Here is a 20,569-nt window from a genome sequence, read left to right as displayed (position 1 = left end):
ATTTGAAAACGTTAAGCCTAGTTTTCACTAGCGACGCAAGCACAAGCGCAAGGATAACAGCTGTTATTTCACCGTGAAAACGGCTTTGACTCAGGCAAAAGCACAAGCGCATTGCATTTCGATGGTTGTGCTTGTGCTTGCGGCAAGCACAAGCACAAGGAACAAAATTTATCCTTTTTTGCGTGATCGTGCTTGTACTTGCGCTTTGCTTGCGTCGCTAGTGAAAACCAGGCTTTAGCCAACGTCTTCAAGTGGTTTACGCGCGCCTTCAAAAAAAATCGATATGTATCGCCGAAGTTTGATTCCTATCCCCTAATAAAGGTTATTTTTTCAGTTAAATATTCAAAGATAATGTTTTTCATGGGTAAAGTTGCCTACTACTTATATCAGAACAGTTTAGACCAAAACTCTGCGAAATCACCGTGACATAGTCCAAAGGGAACTCGTTCTTATTTCCCGCTAACTACTGACTTCGTTATTCCTTTTCAGACACGTCTGAAGACCATCCTGGGAAATGAGAATGTGGCCTTCGCCGTTTCCGTTGTGCTGTATGCTTCTACTCCTTTTGGCGACTTCCCAGACGGCGAGCACAGGTATGGTAAATATACATTTTGCCAGGATTTTCTTTGTTCTATCTTTATTTAGTTCCTTGTTACCTAACTCATATGATCATATTCGTTGTTGCCTAATTCATCCGATTCCCTGATTTGTGTTTGATTTATCTTCAAAACGACTTGCCACTAGTTTAAAAATATAGTACTTGAATACCTTAAAAAAAAACAACCCAACACGTTAGTTTTAGTATACGCCACGCTGGGTGTTTGAAACGCACGAGCAGAGATTGGCCGTTTTATGCTAGAGACGTTAAAGCCGTCTGAGACGTTTAAGCTGTCTCGAGACGACTTTAACGTCTAGTATAAAAACGGCAAATAACATAGACGCCTTTTACGTCTGATGGCTTTAACGTCTTTTTGTTAGAGCGTCTGAACGACACTCTTGACCGACAGCTTTAACGACTCAAACGTTAAAGGCGTCTGGTATAAAAAAGGGACGCCGTTAACTAGTATAAAAACCGTAAATAAGACAGACGCCTTTAACGTTTAATGGCTGTCTTCGTGTCCAGTGTCCTCCCAGTGTAGAACCCAGCCTTTTTATTTATTTTTTATTTTTTTCGTAAAAGCCGTCTACTAAATGCGCCCCGTTTTTATACCCGACGCCTTTAACGTATTAGACGTTATAGATGTCTAGACGACTTTATCTTCTCTAGCATAAAAACGACCATTCATAAAAGCTTGTTCGATTTTCCAAAGTCAGTTGCGGATCAGTGGAAACTGACAAAAAAAAAAACGCGCCTGAGAACCACGCGATTGTCACTAGGCGTCTCGATCATGGGATTTCCTAAGTCACCTTTCAGCCATTTCTCGTTCGTGTTTTTCTCCTGTAAAACGCATGTGTTGTATTACTTAACTAGCTCCTCCCCGATTCTCTTTTTTTTTTCTTTTTAGCGGAGATTGACATTTTTGAGGCTTTTAACATCAACGTTCAAACGACAGGTTTGAAACAGGTCCAAGGCCTTTCAACAGAGTCTGGCAATGCCTACAAGATCGGAAAGAGCATGCCTAGAATTGAACAGTCAAGCCATGTTGTGGATGAGATCAGAAGTCTTCTGATCAAAGAAAGACGAATTGTTATTACCGCTAACGTGAAAGTGAAACATTTTTCATATTCAACGCTATTCTCTGTGGAGTCCAAGAGCAGAGGTGTGTAGTTGGTTATTACAGTTGTATAAATAAAACACCCAATACTATTGTGCCCTCTGACAATTCCGTTAGGTAAGGTAAGTTTAAGCCTGCTGTTCGAGCCTAGTGGCCCATCAGGCCGGAGCTTATCCCGGTGTCCGTGGCATGAAGCGACTAGGAATGTTTCTACTCTCCCTGGATGAGATGCCAGTCCATCGCAGGGTTACCCCAGCTAGTTAATTCGCCGGTACCCATTTATACACCTGGGTGGAGAGACGCAATACGAGAGTAAAGTGTCTTGCCCAAGAGCACAACACAATAACCCTGGCCAGGCCTCGAACCCGGGCCGCTCGATCCGAAGTCCAGCGCGCTAACCATTAGGCCGCTGCGCCTCCTATAACAATTCCGTAGGACATTTAAATTATTATTTTTTTAGTGCATAAAGATTTTTTTATTGGATGTGGCCTGGTATATATGGATTTAGGTTCTTCAAAATTCTTCAAGAGCCCTTGAATGTTTGGTCGTATAAAGCATACAAACCTTAACAGGATTTATGTAAGGAAATTCCAGTTTGTCGTTCAACCAAAAACCGAAAAAAAACCGTAATTGTTATTGATATTTATCTTTTGCAGGACAAGTCCTACTGTCTGTATGGATAAGCTGTTATCAGTCTTGTCGCCTGGGCATTACCTACCAAACATCAGAGCTGAAAGTCCGGGATGCTACGTTCCACCATATCGGTAAAATATACGATGGCAGATGGCACAAGATCGGACTCCATATTTTCCCGCACAGCCACCCAAAGAAATCAGCAGTGGACCTGTACGTAGATTGTAAGATGCTGGCTAGAAAGAAGTTGTTGACGCAGATTGAAGGTCTTGTACCATCATCAAAAAGAAAGTCCTCAGGATGTCGTGTTTCTATTCGCGCAGAGAGGTGGAGAGAAAGACACTGCCATATTGAATTGGAAGGTATGATACAATGAGCACAAAACAACAGAAATTTCACGCTGATGACTGAATTAATTTAATTCCTCTATTAGTTCATGACTTGCCAATACTATTAATGAAAAGCGTCTATTCAAAATTTCGCCAGCTTTTCAGAAAGCCAATGTTGCCTTTGTTGGTAACTGGGCATTTTATTGAGACAGAAAGAACTGAACACAAGTCGCCCGGTTTCGCAAAGAAAACAGCAACAACAACAACAACAAAATGCCTGGAAAAGTTCGAGTTTTCATCAGTTGTTTGTGACTATCACGTCTGCGAGAAGATAGTAAACCCATTTATTGGAGCAAAACTCATTCGAAGTACAGGTTAAGCTTGATGTATGCCAAAAATGTTATTATTAATTAAAACCACTATGAACAACACAACTTGGCTATGTTTTATTGACAATTATGGGCTGAGGCCGGAATTCCCAATTTTTATTATGAAATTGGGCAAAGATTTGATTGAGGGTTTGAATGGTAACATGTCATTGTTATTGTATTATCAGGGAAGCCTTCAGAACGTCAAGCTTGTGTTTAACAAGGAAATGGAGGAATTGATGAACAGTACAAGCTGCCCATCTCCTAGCCCGTCTGTTTTGCTGGACGATGGAGAACATCAGTTTTCAGCTGGTAAATTCTTTACGCTGTTATTCACTTTTACTCTCCTTTTACATGGAGAACTAAGGACGAGTTGAGTTAATGTGTTCCTTATCATTAATCGTATTTGTGAATTATAATAATTAACACAAAAGTGTTATGAAGCATACATTTGAAATGCAGGTGAGAGGTATCGAAAAACATGCCTTTCACATGTTCACATTCATAGTTTTAGGGACCGGTAGAAATAAAATTCAAAATTAATCAGCTTTCAGTGGCGTGATAGGTCTTTCATTAAACGTACCCACCGACAACGTAACGCATAAATCATGGGTTCGAAGCTCGTCCAATTAACCTCTTTTCTTCAGGCGTTCTTTCCAACTGCAGAAGTTGCTTCATAACTGCAAAAGTCAGTCTTTCACTTTCATTCTTCTTACCACAATTCGATGTCCATGTTTGTCCATATTACAAGACAAATTTAACTTCTGGTTTTCCAAATAATCAGTTGTTTGACAGTTGTGCACGTGATAATTTGTGTTTCTCGCAGGTTCTCTTCAGTCTCAGATCAGAGGCGACTCCGTGTCAGCGGTCGCTGCACCACCCGCCCTGCAGTACTCTACTAGTGACGTCATGATGGTTCTGGTTAATATGCAGAAGGAAGCTCAAAGACGAGAAGAAAGTCTTCAGAGATCGCTGATGCAACTGAAACACAGCTTGAAATCTCAAGTAAGTGACAGACGATATCTAAATTATTGCACGCTAGGGTTGTTCCGACTTGGGACAATAAACAAGCTCTACGGTCCTCAAAAGAACTTCAAAAGACTTAGAGTAAACAAGGTATACATAATAAGGCATAAAATAGGCGAAAGGTATCACTCACAGAATCTCACCTTCAATACATGAGCCCATATGCTAATATTTTAGGGGTTTATTATCAGAGAGATATCTGCGCTGAAAAGTTTTCGTCTACGACTGTAGGCTTTGTTTCGTGTTGTGCTTTGCTCTTTTTAGACGCTTTCGATTTTCGTTTGACTAATATTACCGCATAGTATTCTATTTTTTTTGCGGCGCCCACAGCAAAAACTTTTTTCCAGCAAAAAAAATTTTTTTTGTTGGCTGGGGAAGAAAGAAAAAGAAAAATTTCCTTTTTGCATGACTGCGCTTATGCTTGCGCTTGTGCTTGCGTCGCTAGTGAAAACCAGGCTAAAGAACACTCTTTAGCGGCACGTCATTGGGTTTATTTTCCTAGAAGGCTTATTCATAAATCTCCATGGTAACTTTTCAGTATAGGTAACAACTTTTTTACCTTTATTTAATATTGTCACATCATCTCCAATATTTTATGAAAGGTAAAGGTAGGGTGGCCGTCTTATTTACATACCCAGAAGTTGAAAGCTCGAGCCCACTCAATGTCGATAGGTTGTGTTAAGGCCTTTAACTTTCACTGTGACCTTCTCCTCAGGAATATGAAAGAGTTCCAACAAAATGTTGGTGCAATCAAATGCTTTTAGAGTAACCCCCAATGGACTAGCGATACTCCTGTAGTCGCTTTTGCTTCTGAAGCTCAAGTAAGCTCCAGCTCTTAAAACAGATTGTGTTTCGGTTGCTGTGTCTTCTCTTAGTCAGCTTCGTTTCTCTGATTTCTTTTTAGTCCGCGGATGTGACGTCCATCAAGAAAACTTTGGAAAACGGGGTTTGCTCCAACCGAGCTTACTCGCCAGGAACAGTTAATGGTAATGGTGGAAACCTTTTGAGTAAAACTAAAACGGATAACAAATACATCATAAAAAGCTACCAGAAAGGTAAAACTAACAAAAAAATGCACAATGCCATCCAAAACGAGCTCGCTTTTCACATCCGTTCACCATGAAATCCACTGCCCACCATGATGACATCGTTGACCTCATAACCAAGTGTGCGCCGGCTAACATCGACGAATTAACCAATCACAAGGCAGCATTAAAGCGCTGAATGCCATGCGCTAACCATGGTGATGTCCGCTGACCAAATAATCAAGAATCCCGACTAACTTGTGTGGATTAACCAGTCACGTGACGGCAAGTAATGCTGTGCATAATAACGAAGCATGCAACATTTTTTTTATTTTGTTTTAGCCGATCAGAATTAAAAAAAAGTAAGTCTTCACGGTTCAATCCAATTCGGTGTCAAATGTACCAACTTTTTCGGTGGATGAGGGTAGAAAGATTTGAAACCAAACAAACAGTGTGGCTCCACAAGAAAGTACAGTTTCAGCGATTGTTCAAAATGTGTTAGTACAAGGCAAATGCTGATAATTAGGTTTAATAATTTGCTAGCCACAATACTGGCTAAGCAGACATTGCTGTTTTTTGTTTTGTTTTGTTTGTTTAAGTTAAGCCCTTTATTCGATTACCAAGATCGTTTGCATATTTTTTCAATGAGAAACGTTATTGAGGGAGGCTAAGTTAGAAGGATATTTTCTGCAAACGACTTCGAAAAGCGTCCTTGGACCATTGCCTATGGCTGCACTTTGCCATATTTCGTCTTCATTTCAAACAAAGAAAATTACTGCGACATAAACGACTTACCCAGCTTATGCTAATAAGCTTACATCACGCGATAATAGTGACCAGTAACCTGTGGTAGCCTTGACTATTTTCATCCCGTACTTATCACTAACCATGCTTCATACACTGTTCTCTAGAAATGTTATTATTATATTCTTGATTTAAGAGATAGGTGGGTCACGTGATCTCTTAGTTCACGCGACTATGTAGTTACAATTTTACGTTGTATAATATCTGCATATGGTAGCGTTCTGAAAATGTAATTCCTGAAATGATTCTTTAAGTTGATTAACTAACGACAGCCAGGGTTTTGTTGATTGTGTTTTGTCATCTTTTGCTTCTCTTCAGATGACAAGTGTTCACTGAAAGCCGTGCTTTCCGTTTGTCGAATGTAAGAACACTCCAGGAGAGGGGCTTGGGTTCAAGTGTGGCCAGTGCCCGCCCGGCTACACGGGGGACGGGATCAGGTGCGATGACGTCAATGAGGTAAATACCCTTTTTTTGTCAACGTGCTGAACAATGGTTGGGCATCCACATTTTTCAGTCTGGGAAGGGATGTAAGGCAAGGATGTCCTCTTTCTCCGTATTGTACTATGTGCTGAAATACTAGCTACTGCAGTTAAAAAACAGCAAAGAAAAAGAGATGCTGTTAAATATCTTTTTGTCGTCTGACTTGTCGTGGTATGTTTTTTATTGAAGTTTTGCGGTTTTCAGTGATATACGAATGTCCATTTTACAGTTGGCTGCCGGCCGGCCTTTGTGGTGTGAGGCTGGGGTGACCTTGCTGTCCCTCTCTTTTGTTCACTGTTAGCATCACACATCACACAGTGAGGTCTGTCCAGGTCACCTCCCTCCTCCCCGCTGAGCAGACAAATGCAAAATGCCTATTCTAACGATTGCGTTTTCCGCTGCCGCCAATCTTAATAATGGTAATGGCGACAGCCATTACCATTATTAAAAAACAAAAACAAAAACAAACAGTATCATATAGACTCTTGATTTTAGGCCATCGTAACTTGATTAAAAATATAACACAAACAGCGGTGATAAACATTATGAAAAATCGCATTTTACTAACCTTGACGTTTCGTATGCTAAGCTACATACATTTTCAAAAGTATGACCGTTAAAATCAATTTTGAAAATGTATGTAGCTAAGCATACGAAACGTCAAGTTTAGTAAAATGCGATTTTTCATAATGTTTATCACCGCTGTTTGTGTTATATTTTTAAACAAACAGGGTTTTGGCATTCTCCCCATTTTTCGCTCGCGTTCGTAAACCAAGATGGCGGCCCGTCTGACTCAACAGTCGATCTCTACGACTTCACGGAAAAATAGGGGACTGTGAACAGTCTAAAATCTACCCATCACAACAGACAGACGTGACCTTTTAACCCGGTTAAAGTGAACTTCTGTTTCCCGAGACGTACGGTAAGATGATTGACGGCAGCAAAAAGCGTAAACCGTTGGTTGAGGATTGAATTTCAGAGTTCGGATATTACTGCAAACCGAAATATCCTCAATTTTTCAGGTTTGTTGTAATTCAGTGGCTCAATCTTGCCCAGTCCAAAAAAGGACTTAAAAAAGATCTTTTTGTTTAAATTGTTGTTCGTCACCTGACTTAAGACTTCCTCAGTTGTGACCACCCTTGTTTATTTTCGGTTATTATTATTTCCTTGATGCTTTTCTAGATTAGAAAACTATTATTTTGAGATGTCCTACATTTTGAAAGCAATTTGTACGTCAGAAAATAACTGAAAATATCGAGTCGATCCTTGAACCATCCTTCTTCCTTGGTTTATTAGTACTTCTCTAATGTTTTTCTAAGTTGCTATAGTTACGGGACTTCCTTTGATTTTAGGGTAATTTTCGCATGAAATCACAGTCTGTTGTTTGACCAACCTGTCTATTGTTCATTTGTTTCCTTTTTTCATTTGCAAAATTTGATAATTTTTCAGTAAAGAACCACGCATTTTCACTTGGCCTCTCTAAAATCTGTACGGGGGCATGGCAGGGAATAACAGAAAAGAATTCACGTCGAGGTTGAAGGGTGAATAAATAATTAGTTTTTCTGACAAAATTTGAGGCTTGTACGATTACTCGCTTTTATAGTTTTCCATTCATTTGTCTGCGAAACGATGCCGTTGTCTGCGGGAAACGTTTAAGAATACCTTTAATTATCATACAAACTCTGTATTTTGCGACAGGGTTTGCCTATTTTCAAAATGGCTATTTTCAAGTCTTTGTGAACACCATTTGCGTCCCACGTTTAAGTGTATCTTGGGCGATTCTTCAAAGTCCTTGGAATGTTTTACTAAAACGCAACAGGGGAGCTGCTTTTGTTTCCAAAAATTGATCTCAATGTAAATAAAAAGAGAGCGAAAGAACCGTTTTGAAAGCGTGAAATAAAGATTGATTTCGCGAAGAAGATTCTGCAGTCATAAATGCTCTAAGACAACAGAGCTTTTTTCACCGCAACCCTTTGTCAAATTTACTTAGCTCTTGATTCGTCAAAAAAATATTGTATTTGTTCCAATTCTGAACTCTAATCTGTGTCGATTAAATGTCACCCTTACAAAGGTCGTATCCTGGCAACACGCTTTAAAGAATTGCTCGCAGTATATATTACTTTTTAAACCGTTTGTTTGCACAACTGCTATAATAACTACAGAATACAAAGGAAGTCATCAAGTCTAACGGCTGGATACGACTCTGACAAAGGGAAATAAAAGAGTGTGTTTTTCAAAGAACAAACAATATCGGTAGAAAGCCGGTCGACAAATCCGTTGTTTTTCCTTTGGCCCTCTGTGTAAATACTCAGAAATGTGATTACTTGCGATTTTTGTTGGTATATAGCGGTCAGAGAGGTAATAACGACGTGAACTTGGCTCTTGGACTTGTTCATATTAGCAAAACTGAGCTGTGACAAATAAATCCAAATATCAAAACTGCACTACAGTACTGTCAAGAAGTTTCATTTTATTTATTTGACACCGTTTACAAGTGTATTGTGACAGATGTATTTGTTGTGCTTCAAATTTTTTTTGGTCTAAAATGTTTAAAAACCAGTTTGAGTTTTATTTTTCATTGTCTCAAATTCATTATCATAATCTAAAACAAAGAGAAATAAAAATCAAACTGCTTTGAAAAATTTTAAGCCAAATATCAACTTTGAACCGCAACATACTATGTATGTATTCATCCAACCTTATTTCAATTATTTATATCCTAAGAAAATGTTCAGTAGTATTTTCTAACTTTGTGAAGTTAGACAAATGTCAACGACTCTTTCCTTCACCGTTTAAATTCAAGCAATAAAACTAACCAGAAACTTTCTTAATAGTCTTCAACATCGTCTATGAAGTAATCAGGGTAACCTATTCCATTTTCAACATGTTCACATATGGTCGGCGCATGCTTTAATATCAGGACATTAAAATGAGTTTGGATTTGCAGTTTTCCAGAAACGCGATGAATAACTAACGGACCGTAAAACTGGCATAAACTGTAACCTTCTCGCTGAGTGTAAAAAACTTTGCCCATAGTGAACGGAGTAAATCTATCATTGTTCAACAAACGTACTTTTATATGCTGCATCAACGCACCAAAGCACGCATCTTCGTTAGGAAATAATTTTACGATTTTTATAGCCTTGGAAAGGTTTGTTAGCAAATTCCCGCTGAAAACGTATCCTGGCCCTGAAGCATAAGGAGGGAACTTTTCTGCGGGATACTCCTTTTTCGACACATAAAACTTGCTGTCTTTCTCTCGATAAGGCCCTTTGTCAATCAAAGCTGCTCCCATATAAAGAGATTTCTTGAGTCGCTGAGTTCCATGATATTTCTCAAGCCATTGAGTAAGTTCAAGTACGTCGACAAACGAATCATCATCTGCTTTCATGACATACTGAGCCTGGCAGTGAGCCGCTGCCCATTCAATTCCCAGCACCATCTTTCTCGTTAGGTTTCGATACGAGTCGATAAAGTCTCCAAATGTAATATCTTTATAGCTGTTGGCCTCTACGCGAAGCAGCTCGTCTAAGCTTGGATTGCCTGTCTGACCCAGCAAGAACACTGTTTTCCACAACCTTAACTCAGAAAAATTGTACAACAAATATTTATTATATCAACTGGGATTTAACTTGTTTATTCTTAAGTTCAGATTCTGCATGTTGAAGCTGAGATAAACCTGAGACTAAGTGAAAATATAGAATAAGAAAGCAACCTGGGTAATTCAAAATGTAATTAAGACGAAATCCGTCAGGACTTCGAATATTAATTGCACAAGATTATGTACCACAGTTATTTACATCTTATTCCATACTTCTGTGTTACTGTTTCAAATATCGTATCAAAAGAAATCTTAACAACACCAAACATCGAAAACAAATTTTAAAGTTCCACTGAATTCCACTGAATCGCTCAAAAGACGATTTTACAAAATACAGCTACACGTGATATTTTACCTATAGTTTAATGGTTCTTGTGAACTTTAAAATTCATTTTCTCGGGCTCTGATAAGATATTGTTGTTGGTGTTATCACGTATAATTACTTACATCTTTAGCTTTTAAAAAAGGTAGAAAATAACGCAATGGGATTTAAATTATTCTGGAAGTCGATTTTTTTTTTGTCCAACTAAAATTAATATTACTCGATTTCCTGATGGATTCCGTCTTAATTTCTTTTGTTCTCTTGTGAAAAATCTACAAAATTTAACATCGAAACACTATAATATAATTATTAGCTTGCATTACGTGAGTTTTCAGGCGCGCGCGATGACTCAACGGACTTTTGGTCTCTTGTGCATGTGTTTAGGCAAAACTGATAAAAAACAATACCAGTTCCTGAACCAAGAACACAGAGGAATTTAGCGATTGCTCATGCACCTACAAACTGCTCTCAGCATTGCACAGTAGGCTAAAGTTACTTGAAAGATATATTTAGTCCAGATTAAATAAATCTATAACTCACCTTGACGTCAATTGTTTTCCTGCATTCGCCTCGTTGATACCGTTCTGCGGTCTTCCCCAAGACATTCGAATGGCTTCTCTTTCCATAAAGTTCGCCGGCGCTGAATGAACCAGAATTAAGAGAAATGGCGTCTGTTGACATTCAGGCAAAGATGTTTTGATTTTTTCAACGTCGCTCCTCTTTTTGACCTTTTTCCCGTGAAGTGCAGCTAGGCGGAAAGCCTTTCCAATGGTATCATCTTTTTCCTCGAATCTCCTGAACGTTTTATTGATTTCCATTTGCAATCCTTTAAGATAACTGACTGGTTTTGTCTCAGCTATGAAGAGCGTTGCACCTCGTTCGCTAGTGTCATCAGGGCATATTTTGAGAGATTGCTTCTCATATTGGTAATTAACAATCACGAAAATGTTCCAAATTGCCGCACAAAAAGTCAAAACCACAACTAGTCTCGATTTGTAGGTGGATGCCAGCCTCATGTCTAAAATAACCTCACGACAAAAAGTCGAAGTTTAAAAGTATAGTGCTTACGAAACCAGGAACTTATATGTGCATGTCGGCCTTGACTGTGATCACAATTAACATGTGTATAAGCAGCTAATCAACAGAAATGCGACGGGTACGATTTTTGTGTGGGCAAAACAAAAGATTGTGCGGGGTTGTCGCAAAAAAATTATCACCAATCTTTGTCTGCTCCTTTGAAGTTTGCTTGACAAAGGCGAAGACAAAAACCGACAATCTTTAGTGTACTCGATAATTATTTCCGTGATGAAAAGTCACTATGGAAACCGTGTTGAAACTGTGAATTGCACATAATTTATGTCGCATATTAAGTAATCATTCTCCGAAATGCAAATAGTATTTTTCAGCAGAGAATACGATGAAACACGAATGGATTTTTAACTCTCACGTACCAGAAGTTCATGAACTTCCGCACGTACTGAAAGCGTGTTTCGTACGCACATCTTTCGGTGGGGGGCGGGGGGGTGTGGGGGATGGGGAGCGTGCACAGAGGGGGGGGGGGTAAGTTTTAGCATCGTTGGAATCTCTAAAAAAAATAAAACATTTTCGGATTTAGGTGATTTTCACTGGACTCGCTGGTTTGGGGTTCTGGTCCTACATTTCATCTTTTTTTTTTTCAGGTATTTTTAATAGAAGTTTGATAGTTATAGGATCAAGGTCTCAAGCATCGGATGTAAAGTAGCACGTTCGCCGTATCTCTTTTCCCTTTTCCGCTTTTTGACATGGCGCTCGCCTCCCACCAATGTGGCCCGAGTTCGATTCCTGGACCTGGCGTCAAAGTGTGGTTTGAGTTTGTTGTTGGTTCTCGTCTTTGCACAGAGGGTTTTTCTCCCGTTTTCTTCCCTTCACAAAAACCAACACTCAATTCTAAATTTCAATTCGATTAGGGAAATTGGATGAAGAGCCACTCTGTGGAAATGCCATTGCAAATTGCCATTTATTTATTTTGTTAACTCAGTACTCAAATTATTAGGAAAAAAGAAAAAGTCTTGCAAAAGAAGAAGAAGCGCCGTCCACGAGGTCCCGTGATCGTTCGGTGATGCACGGAACGGACTCGAGATACATCAGCCCGACTGACCTTAAAAATAACCGGCACGCATACATGCATGCACAGGCGATGACGCTTTACAATGTTGATCCCAGAAATTGCATTTTTTATTTATTTTAATTTTTGATTTGCTTTAACTACAAAACGAACCAAAACGAACTTGCAATACATTACATACGTACAGTATAATAAAATAGGCACATTTAATTATTATGAACTTCATCATTCGGGCAACAGAAAGGCCCAGGATTGATTTCAACACAAAGTCGATACTGAAGATTGTGTGACATTTTCGTATTGAAATGTAATCAAGTCAACACCGCTAACAAGAATCACTTGCATTTATTTATGCAACTTATCAAACAAAACATTTCAGATCAGCTAAATCAGCAATTGGGTAGAAATTCTTTTAGAATTCTGGCTTCTCATACAAATAGGAATACGGATACCGTCACTGTTTTATTTTTAATGGCTTGAGATAAATATTATCTAAAACAGAAAAAGGAAGATGGCGAGTCGCGAAGGAAAGAGGAAATAACATTAACCTAAACTTACATTATTATCGAAAACAATGCACGCCAAAACAAACAAAGATCAGATAGCTCACCTTTGCAATCTAATCAAGATACTGCCATCGGTTGGCCGGCCTTTTTATACTGGAACGGTCTCAAAAGTTATAACACTAACCGGCCTTCACTCGTCAAATTCTTATCGCGTATGCCGATTTTGATGAATATACGTACAACGGTTAAAAAGTTCTGTAAGCGAGCTCACAATTATCCAGTACATCGTTCTCTCCTGGCCCCATACCTCCGTTCCACTGTAGAAATCAAACGCGTTTTGCATTATGTACGCTCTAAGTTGATTCATACTCATGACAATCAAAGATGGCGTACCGAAACTGAGCAGGCCTGGAAACTGAGTAAACAATCAAAGTGCATAGTTCCCAGTGCTACTCGGTTGGAGTAATCGTAACATTGCCCGTCCACGGGCGACAACATATAGGCGTGCGTCACCGCCTAAAAATGAGCCGGTGACTTCTCCTAGTCTTCTCAGATAGTTATTTATCGCCTTTAACATGTAAATCGCTTAAAAAAATCTAAAACAGAAGATCCTCATCGACATTCCAAAGCAATATTCAGAATATTATTGTCATCCATTAATACTCGTTTATAAAAAAAAAAGAAGCTGTCTGGCACGGTAGAACATTCTGGGGGGGGGGGGAACTGCTAAACAACCTTCCCACAATTTACGACAGAGACTGAGATATCTCAAATCCTAATATTTTCTATTTATCTTTTCAGTGTTTATATTTACCCTGTTCGCCGCACACGACCTGTACCAATCTACAGCCGGGATTTAAGTGCAGTGCCTGTCCCAAAGGATTTCTGGGTAATTCCACCATGGGCATTGGAGCGGATTTTGCTGAAAACATCAAACAGGTTAGGTAGGCTCTTGGTCTACCAGGTGATACTGCCTTTATGTATATGTCGATATCTTATACTTAAAAAAAGGTTTATTTCCTGGAAAAATAATCAACTGACACTGAACGAAAACACTGGTACCTACCATTTTGAAGGTAGAACGCCGTCGTTGTTGCCAAGGAACAGTTGTCAATCAAACTGGGTCGTCGTGTTATTATGCGTTTTCATTCAAATTTCCAAACAAGCAACACAAACTAGCTTCTTATAATGTGTCCTTAGCCGAGCTGAAAGATCTGTCGTATTAACCGGGATGGCCTTTGAAAGTACGGGGCCCGAGTCCTTGTGTTATGTTCATGAGCAAGACATTTAACTAATACAGTGCCTCGGCCCCTCAAGAGTGTGGTCATTAGAAGACTGTGTGTGTGTCCCCAATTAGCAGCAATGCTAAATACAACAGACACGTTTAATAAAGGTTTTTGATGTTGTTGTTGATATGCCGGTCACATGGTACAAAATCCGCTATGCTGGAGGGCAAGCTACGCGCTGGGACATTCAAAACAGAAAAGTCAACAATTGTTACAAAAAAGGAACTATATACCTATGGAATTGAAAAGGACAGCAAATGCATTTATTGCAATAGACCCGACTCCATTCTACATTCTTTTGTCGAGTGTGAAGTATCAAAGTCCTTCTTTGACAAAGTTATTTCATGGTTCAATAACACAAACTTTTCGGAATTTTCACCAACAGTAGCTGAAATTCTCTTTGGAATCTGGAATAGCGGAAACGATAAAACGCTATCCAAATTTAATTATTGCTTATTATTTGCCAAATTTTTCTTATACCGCCAAAAGTATAATTTAAAGCAATGTAACTTTAATGAATTCACTACCAAACTACTCTTCAAACTTCGACTTGAAAATCTTCTTCAATTTCCAACTTGAGAGGAGAAAAGGCTTCTCTTTCTCAGATCTGTTATTATAAGAATGTTTGTAATTTAATCTGTCAATTGCAATTCAAGTAAATACTAATATGTGTAATATGTATAAGCAGTTATTAGCAGTAGAATATCTTAATTGTATGTAAAAAAAATCCGTAAGTAATATTGTAATTTTAGCAACTACCCTTTTTTTCCCCTCTCCTTTTTCTGTGTATCTATTTTTTTGTAAAGTTTGTGTGTTGTCAAATAAAAACAGAAAAAGTCAAGCATAACTGGTCGAAGTCGCTTTGGCTTGGATGTCCCAGCGCATAGCTTGCCCTCCAAGGTGTTATTTTGTATCATGTGAGGTTAGCTGCAAGGGCCCATTTTGCAGCAATTTTGTGCCTCGAACATGCGGACGTTTTGCAGAATGAATCATAGCTTTAATATGTACAACTTATTTAGTCTTATTTTCATCGTCAGATTTGTAACGACATTGACGAGTGTAACGATGGCAAAAATGGCGGCTGCTCTGTTCATTCAAAGTGCATAAACACTGAGGTAAGTTTACGTCACCAATCAAATAATACTGAATGATGGTTGAATGATAAAGTTGTATATGAGCAAGATGTAATTTTATAAAACTGACATGTCATTTGTTGATTGAATACTGTATATTTCAGGGCAGCTATTCTTGCGGTGCGTGCCGGGATGGATATGTTGGTGATCCTTACAATGAGTGCATTGTCATCAAGTATTGCTCTGATGATCCTAAATCCAACCCTTGTGGTCAGGGAGCTGAATGCATACCGAGAAAGAAAGGGTTGACCTTCGAGTGTAGGGTGAGGAAAACGTTATTGCTATCTTGCATTAAAGGCCTAGGGACTATAATTCATGGATTTTACCTGATTTTTGAACAACCAAAATTTATATTTGTGTCGTAGGAAACTTAAAAATAATGGTCCATTTTTATTAACAATTGCCATATTAGAGCACTGAAACTGTTAACGAGCATCTTTGGCTGCGGATGTCTCGGATGGAAAACGGATTAAAACTTTAAAAAGTTAGGCTAACGTTTTCAAGTTGTTTCCGCGTGTCCTTAAAAAAAATCGATATCTATAGCCGTAGGTTGATTTCTATCCGCAAATTAAGGTTATATCTTCCATAAGTTCTCAAAGATAATGTTTTTTATGGGTTTAGATGCATACCACTTATTTCATAACAGTTTAGACCAAATGTGCGAAATCCCCGTGACAAAGACCCCTTTATTTGTGTAAATAGTGTCCATTATTAGCTTTTTTTAAAGCTGAATACCACTGACACTTTAATAAGGTCTTTCTTTCTTCTTCCTTCTCAATTTCTTTCTTCAAATATTCTGTCATGATTTTCTCGTTGCCATTGAGTGCAATTTTACAATCGCTCCTTTGTTTTGCAGTGTAAACCTGGTCTGGCTGGGAATGGATTTGTATGTGATACTGATGAGGATATGGATGGAATTCCTGACAAGGCATTAAACTGCACTGGGGACCCTCGCTGTGTTAAGGTGAGACCTGGGTAAAATTGTAAACAAGAAAATAAAGCTCTTTGATGCTCCACCTTCAGCGAACCTGTCACTGCCTTGATTCGCCAAGAATTAAGATGTAAAAAAGTAATATCGTATTTTAATAAGTATGGCTTGTAGCATGCTATAAACTTGCTTTATTATCTCGCTATACAAAAAACACACACACCAAAATTGGTGAAAGCAAAGAAATATCAACTAAAAAGAAAAAATAATTACGCTTAAAAGATTCAAATTTAACCAGAGTGGAACGTTTGATTTCTTGACATCCTGTCACAAATCAAATTTGTTGAAGTGTAATCCACTCCTATCCTTGTAATCCTGTACTTCTTCTCAAAACTACTTGTTCTATTTTTAGCCAATTTATTTGTATATTTGGTGGCATTTGGCAATTTAATATGGAAATTCTTAAAGAGAACTTTCGACGCTGGGACACTATGAGTCCCTCTAACATCAACAACATTGAAACTGATAATTTCTTTTGCACCAAGAAAAACATCGATACCTTTTAATACTGTGTTTTCCTCATTATTCATAGGACAACTGCATAAGTATTCCAAATACAGGCCAAGAGGACATGAACAACGATGGTGCAGGAGATATGTGTGAACAGGACTCAGATGGCGACAGATATATAGATGACAGGGTAATTCCTCATTTTTTGAAGGCGTTCTTTAAAGCAATTCTATAGGCTCTTCCTAGCCCAAGGCTTGGATTTAAGATTGAATAAATGCTAAATGTCAGGCTGGCAGGTCGCAAGCTAGCGGGTAACGCCTTGGCGCATCCTTATGACTACTTTTGTTCTTTACAACGTCCGATCTCTCTCCTCCGCAGAGGCTCTTTCAGTGGGGGAAGGCGAAAAACACGAAAAATGAAAAATAGGGGGAGTGCGCGCTTTCGTTTCGATTCTCTCCAGGCTCCGCGCGCTTACTTTTCACCTCTCCCCATTTCCCAGTCCGTACGAAACACGAAGGAGGCCTCTGCGGAGAAGAGAGACTTCCGATGCTCTCGTGAAATTTCATATTGAAGGAGAGACGCTATGAGTCACGTCGTGCTTTTGATACTGGAGTGGTGTCCAAACAATTGGCAAACGCTCCTCATTGCTTCAAGGCAGGCGTGAAATGTGCTTTAACCAATCAGGGCACAAATGTTACCTTGTCTACCAATCATGGGCTTTCGCGCACTTGCCACCTCGCGCACGTTTTCCCGCGCTTTTCATGCACGCGGTTACTTGTTTTTGCTTTAGAGCGGGTTGGTTTTTCCGCTCTTGTGAATCAGTGTATTCCATAGATTATCCTATCACAAGTAATCCTGCCTCTCCCTTTGTAGCATTACAGCATTTGCCGTTGTTTTTCGTTTTCTTTAAGGACAACTGCCCGGGCGTCTACAACAGATACCAGAAAGATAAAGATGGCGATAAAGTCGGAGACGATTGTGATAACTGTCCTGACATTCCGAACCGTGATCAAAAGGACATGGATGGCGACGGGATCGGAGATGTGTGTGACACTGATGCGGACGGAGATGGTAGGACAACCCTATGACATCAGTCTCATAGTCTATTATACATTGTTTTCGCCGGTCCGTCCAAATATCTTCAAAAAAGTCCATGAAACTAAAGGCCTGGCAAAACGAGAAAACATGTTTCCAAAAACACTCACAGCGAGCACATGCTTCCCCAATGTTTCCCAGTTTTGTCACACGGAAAGCATTGTTTCCAGCGTCAATTTTTGTTTCCAAAAAGCAAAATATGAGTCTGCTACACGGAAGAAACATTACTTGTTTCAACGCGGCATTCAACCATGTCAAGACGAAGAAACAATTATGGAAACATGTTTTCTCGTTTTGCCAGGCCTTAAGCACAGGCGAACAGTAATTTTTCCGCATATGAGGCTTGAATATAACTCAGGCAACCTGACAAAAGAAATAACAGTTGGTACGCAACCTTTCTACCCCGAGTAAAAATTGGATATCAAGGCCCAAGAAACGTTTTGGCTAGAGACCAGCAAGTAAGTAATAGGGCAGAAGGGGTTTATGTGTAACAAAAATCGGTCTTCGTCTTTCTCTGAAGGTCTTCGAAATGTCTTCGATAATTGTCCACTGGTTCCAAACAGAAAACAGACAAACAACGATGGCGACGGGTTTGGAGATGCATGTGACAACTGCCCGTCCACTACCAACCACGATCAGGTAAGTGCAAACAGTATTTCGAGGGGTGAATAATTCTTAGCTCTCTCTTTCTCTTCCTGCTACTACGCCTCCTCCTCCTCTTACTCCTCTTTCTTCTTCCCCTTCTCCACCTCTTCCTCCTCTTTCCGCTCATCCTTCTACTCCTACTCGTCCTCCTCCTCTTCCTCCTACTCTTGCACCTTCTCCTTTCTCTTTTCCTCTTCCACATCCCAATCTTCTTTTTCTTCCTCCTCCTCCTTCTCCTCCACCTTCCGCTCATCCTTCTACTCCTACTCGTCCTCCTCCTCTTCCTCCTACTCTTGCACCTTCTCCTTTCTCTTTTCCTCTTCCACATCCCAATCTTCTTTTTCTTCCTCCTCCTCCTTCTCCTCCACCTTCCGCTCATCCTTCTACTCCTACTCGTCCTCCTCCTCTTCCTCCTACTCTTGCACCTTCTCCTTTCTCTTTTCCTCTTCCACATCCTAACCTTCTTCTTTTTCCTCCTCCTACCCCTCCACCTTCTCCTCTTTCTTCTCCTCTCCATCATCTCTTCCTCCTCCATCAACACCTTCCCCTCCTCCCAATCCACCATCTCCTCCTCTTCCTCCTACTCTTCTTTCTATCTTATATGTTTGACTCTCTACATTTCTCTTTTAGAATGACAAAGATGGTGACGGCTGGGGAGACGCATGTGACTCGGATCGAGATTAGTAAGTAAAACGTACGAAAGATCTGTACTTCGTTTATTTTTTCAGGGAAACAACGTAACCTAAATACCTTTTGCTTTCTTTCAGTGATAACGATGGAATAGAGGACAAATTCGACAACTGCTTGAGTCAAGCAAACCCTGAACAGTTGGACACGGATCAAGATGGGCTCGGTGTGTGAATATATGAGAAATCCCAGTGGGGTTTTGAAAAAGAAAATGTAGCGGGACTTTTTAGGAATCAATTGAATAAAGGGATTTTTTAGTGAAAAAAAAGGAAAGCAGAGGGTGTTATTTTTAGGGACCAGAGCAATAAAGGGGCAAAGAGCCGGAGGTTTTATTGTCGTGGAAAAAGGGAACCGATGTATATCAAGAGAACAGGAAAGCGTTATTCTTAGAAAACAAAAAACCGTCTTGATAAGAGATTGCGCAGCTAACTCATAAATATCCTTGTTACTGCAAAAACTAATAAATAATTACAACACTTACTATTAAACAAATTTGTTTTCGACTGGTATTCTGAGACACACACAACATGAAAAATAACCCCTTTACGTATTTTTGTTAGGTCCACACTTTTTTGGAGTAGACTTGCTGAAAGTCCGTTTTCCGGTTTGGCTACCAAGAAGACAGTGCTCGTTTAGGAAAAGGGGAACAAAGAACTTTATTTTAAGATAACAGGGAAGCAAAAGGTTTTATTTGGAGGGAACAGGAAACGAAGAGCTTTGTTTTCAGGAAGCAAGGAAATAAAAGGCTGGCTATATTTGCAGACTTCAGGCTATGCTTCGTTGATACAATATATGCACATCGGAACTAGACTACACTATGTACTAAACACTTTGTGTGTTCCTGTGACAGGTGATCCATGTGATAGCGATGACGATGGAGATGGTGTTGCAGATTACAGAGACAATTGTCGACTGGTGTTTAACGTCGATCAAAAGCAAACCAGGAGTAAGTTGCTGTCACCGTCACTATGTCTCTTACTGTTAATGACACTGTCACTGTTACTGTTGTTGTCCCTATTGCTGAGTTTCCCACTGTCACTTTGACTATCACTGTTTAAGGTCATTGCTCAGTCATGCGTATCCCGCACTGCGCACAACTTTACACGTGATTAACCGGGCGCACATTAAGAAAATGGCGGCTTTTACCATACGACTTGGCTCGCAGGAGAGATAAATGGTCGTTTTCTCGTAAACAAGTACGGCACCTATCATTTTTTGTATTTTTCTGAGCCTAGCAATCACCTTCTTTCTATAAAATGAATCAGTGAACAAAGTTCTATTGTAGAAAATAAATAAGGAACGGAAATGTGAACTTAGCCAGAAATTACAGGGTATATTGTCAGAAATTACATGGTATATTGTCAGAAATTAC

The 20,569-nt window shown here is 39.5% G+C and overlaps 1 protein-coding gene and 1 pseudogene across 2 annotated transcripts in view; one reads left to right on the top strand and one right to left on the bottom strand.

Annotated features, from left to right (window-relative positions):
- LOC144653256 (cartilage oligomeric matrix protein-like) overlaps nt 1-20,569 on the top strand; it is a 50,822-nt pseudogene that overhangs the window by 25,711 nt on the left and 4,542 nt on the right. Inside the window, exons 2-18 of the transcript XR_013570713.1 lie at nt 490-593; nt 1,506-1,760; nt 2,372-2,710; nt 3,234-3,357; nt 3,872-4,050; nt 4,976-5,126; nt 6,219-6,356; nt 13,715-13,852; nt 15,237-15,314; nt 15,437-15,595; nt 16,189-16,296; nt 16,853-16,960; nt 17,682-17,841; nt 18,386-18,504; nt 19,141-19,193; nt 19,278-19,363; nt 20,048-20,143. The product of XR_013570713.1 is annotated as a cartilage oligomeric matrix protein-like (transcript). The remainder of the gene's footprint in view (nt 1-489; nt 594-1,505; nt 1,761-2,371; nt 2,711-3,233; nt 3,358-3,871; nt 4,051-4,975; nt 5,127-6,218; nt 6,357-13,714; nt 13,853-15,236; nt 15,315-15,436; nt 15,596-16,188; nt 16,297-16,852; nt 16,961-17,681; nt 17,842-18,385; nt 18,505-19,140; nt 19,194-19,277; nt 19,364-20,047; nt 20,144-20,569) is intronic.
- Nucleotides 8,844-11,734, bottom strand: LOC144653493 (beta-1,3-galactosyltransferase 5-like). Its single transcript, XM_078513488.1, has 2 exons — nt 10,844-11,734; nt 8,844-9,958 (listed from the first exon to the last, which is right to left on the bottom strand). Exons 1-2 carry the CDS (start codon nt 11,317-11,319, stop codon nt 9,208-9,210), a joined length of 1,227 nt encoding a protein of 408 aa, XP_078369614.1. The 5' UTR covers nt 11,320-11,734; the 3' UTR covers nt 8,844-9,207.

This window comes from Oculina patagonica, chromosome 1 (assembly GCF_052425735.1).
Source record: "Oculina patagonica isolate OP01 chromosome 1, crgOcupat, whole genome shotgun sequence".
Taxonomy (NCBI): Eukaryota; Metazoa; Cnidaria; class Anthozoa; order Scleractinia; family Oculinidae; genus Oculina; species Oculina patagonica.
The sequence above is the reverse complement of the archived record's forward strand: the minus strand, read 5'-3'. Positions and strand labels throughout refer to the sequence as shown.

What these genes read in the sequence shown, in the direction of transcription:
- LOC144653493 (XM_078513488.1), bottom strand. Translation starts at nt 11,319, where the DNA reads ATGAGGCTGGCATCCACCTACAAATCGAGACTAGTTGTGGTTTTGACT. An exon ending in GGAAAACAATTGACGTCAAG is followed by an intron (nt 9,959 to 10,843) that starts GTGAGTTATAGA and finishes TTCTGAGTTAAG; the next exon opens with GTTGTGGAAAACAGTGTTCT.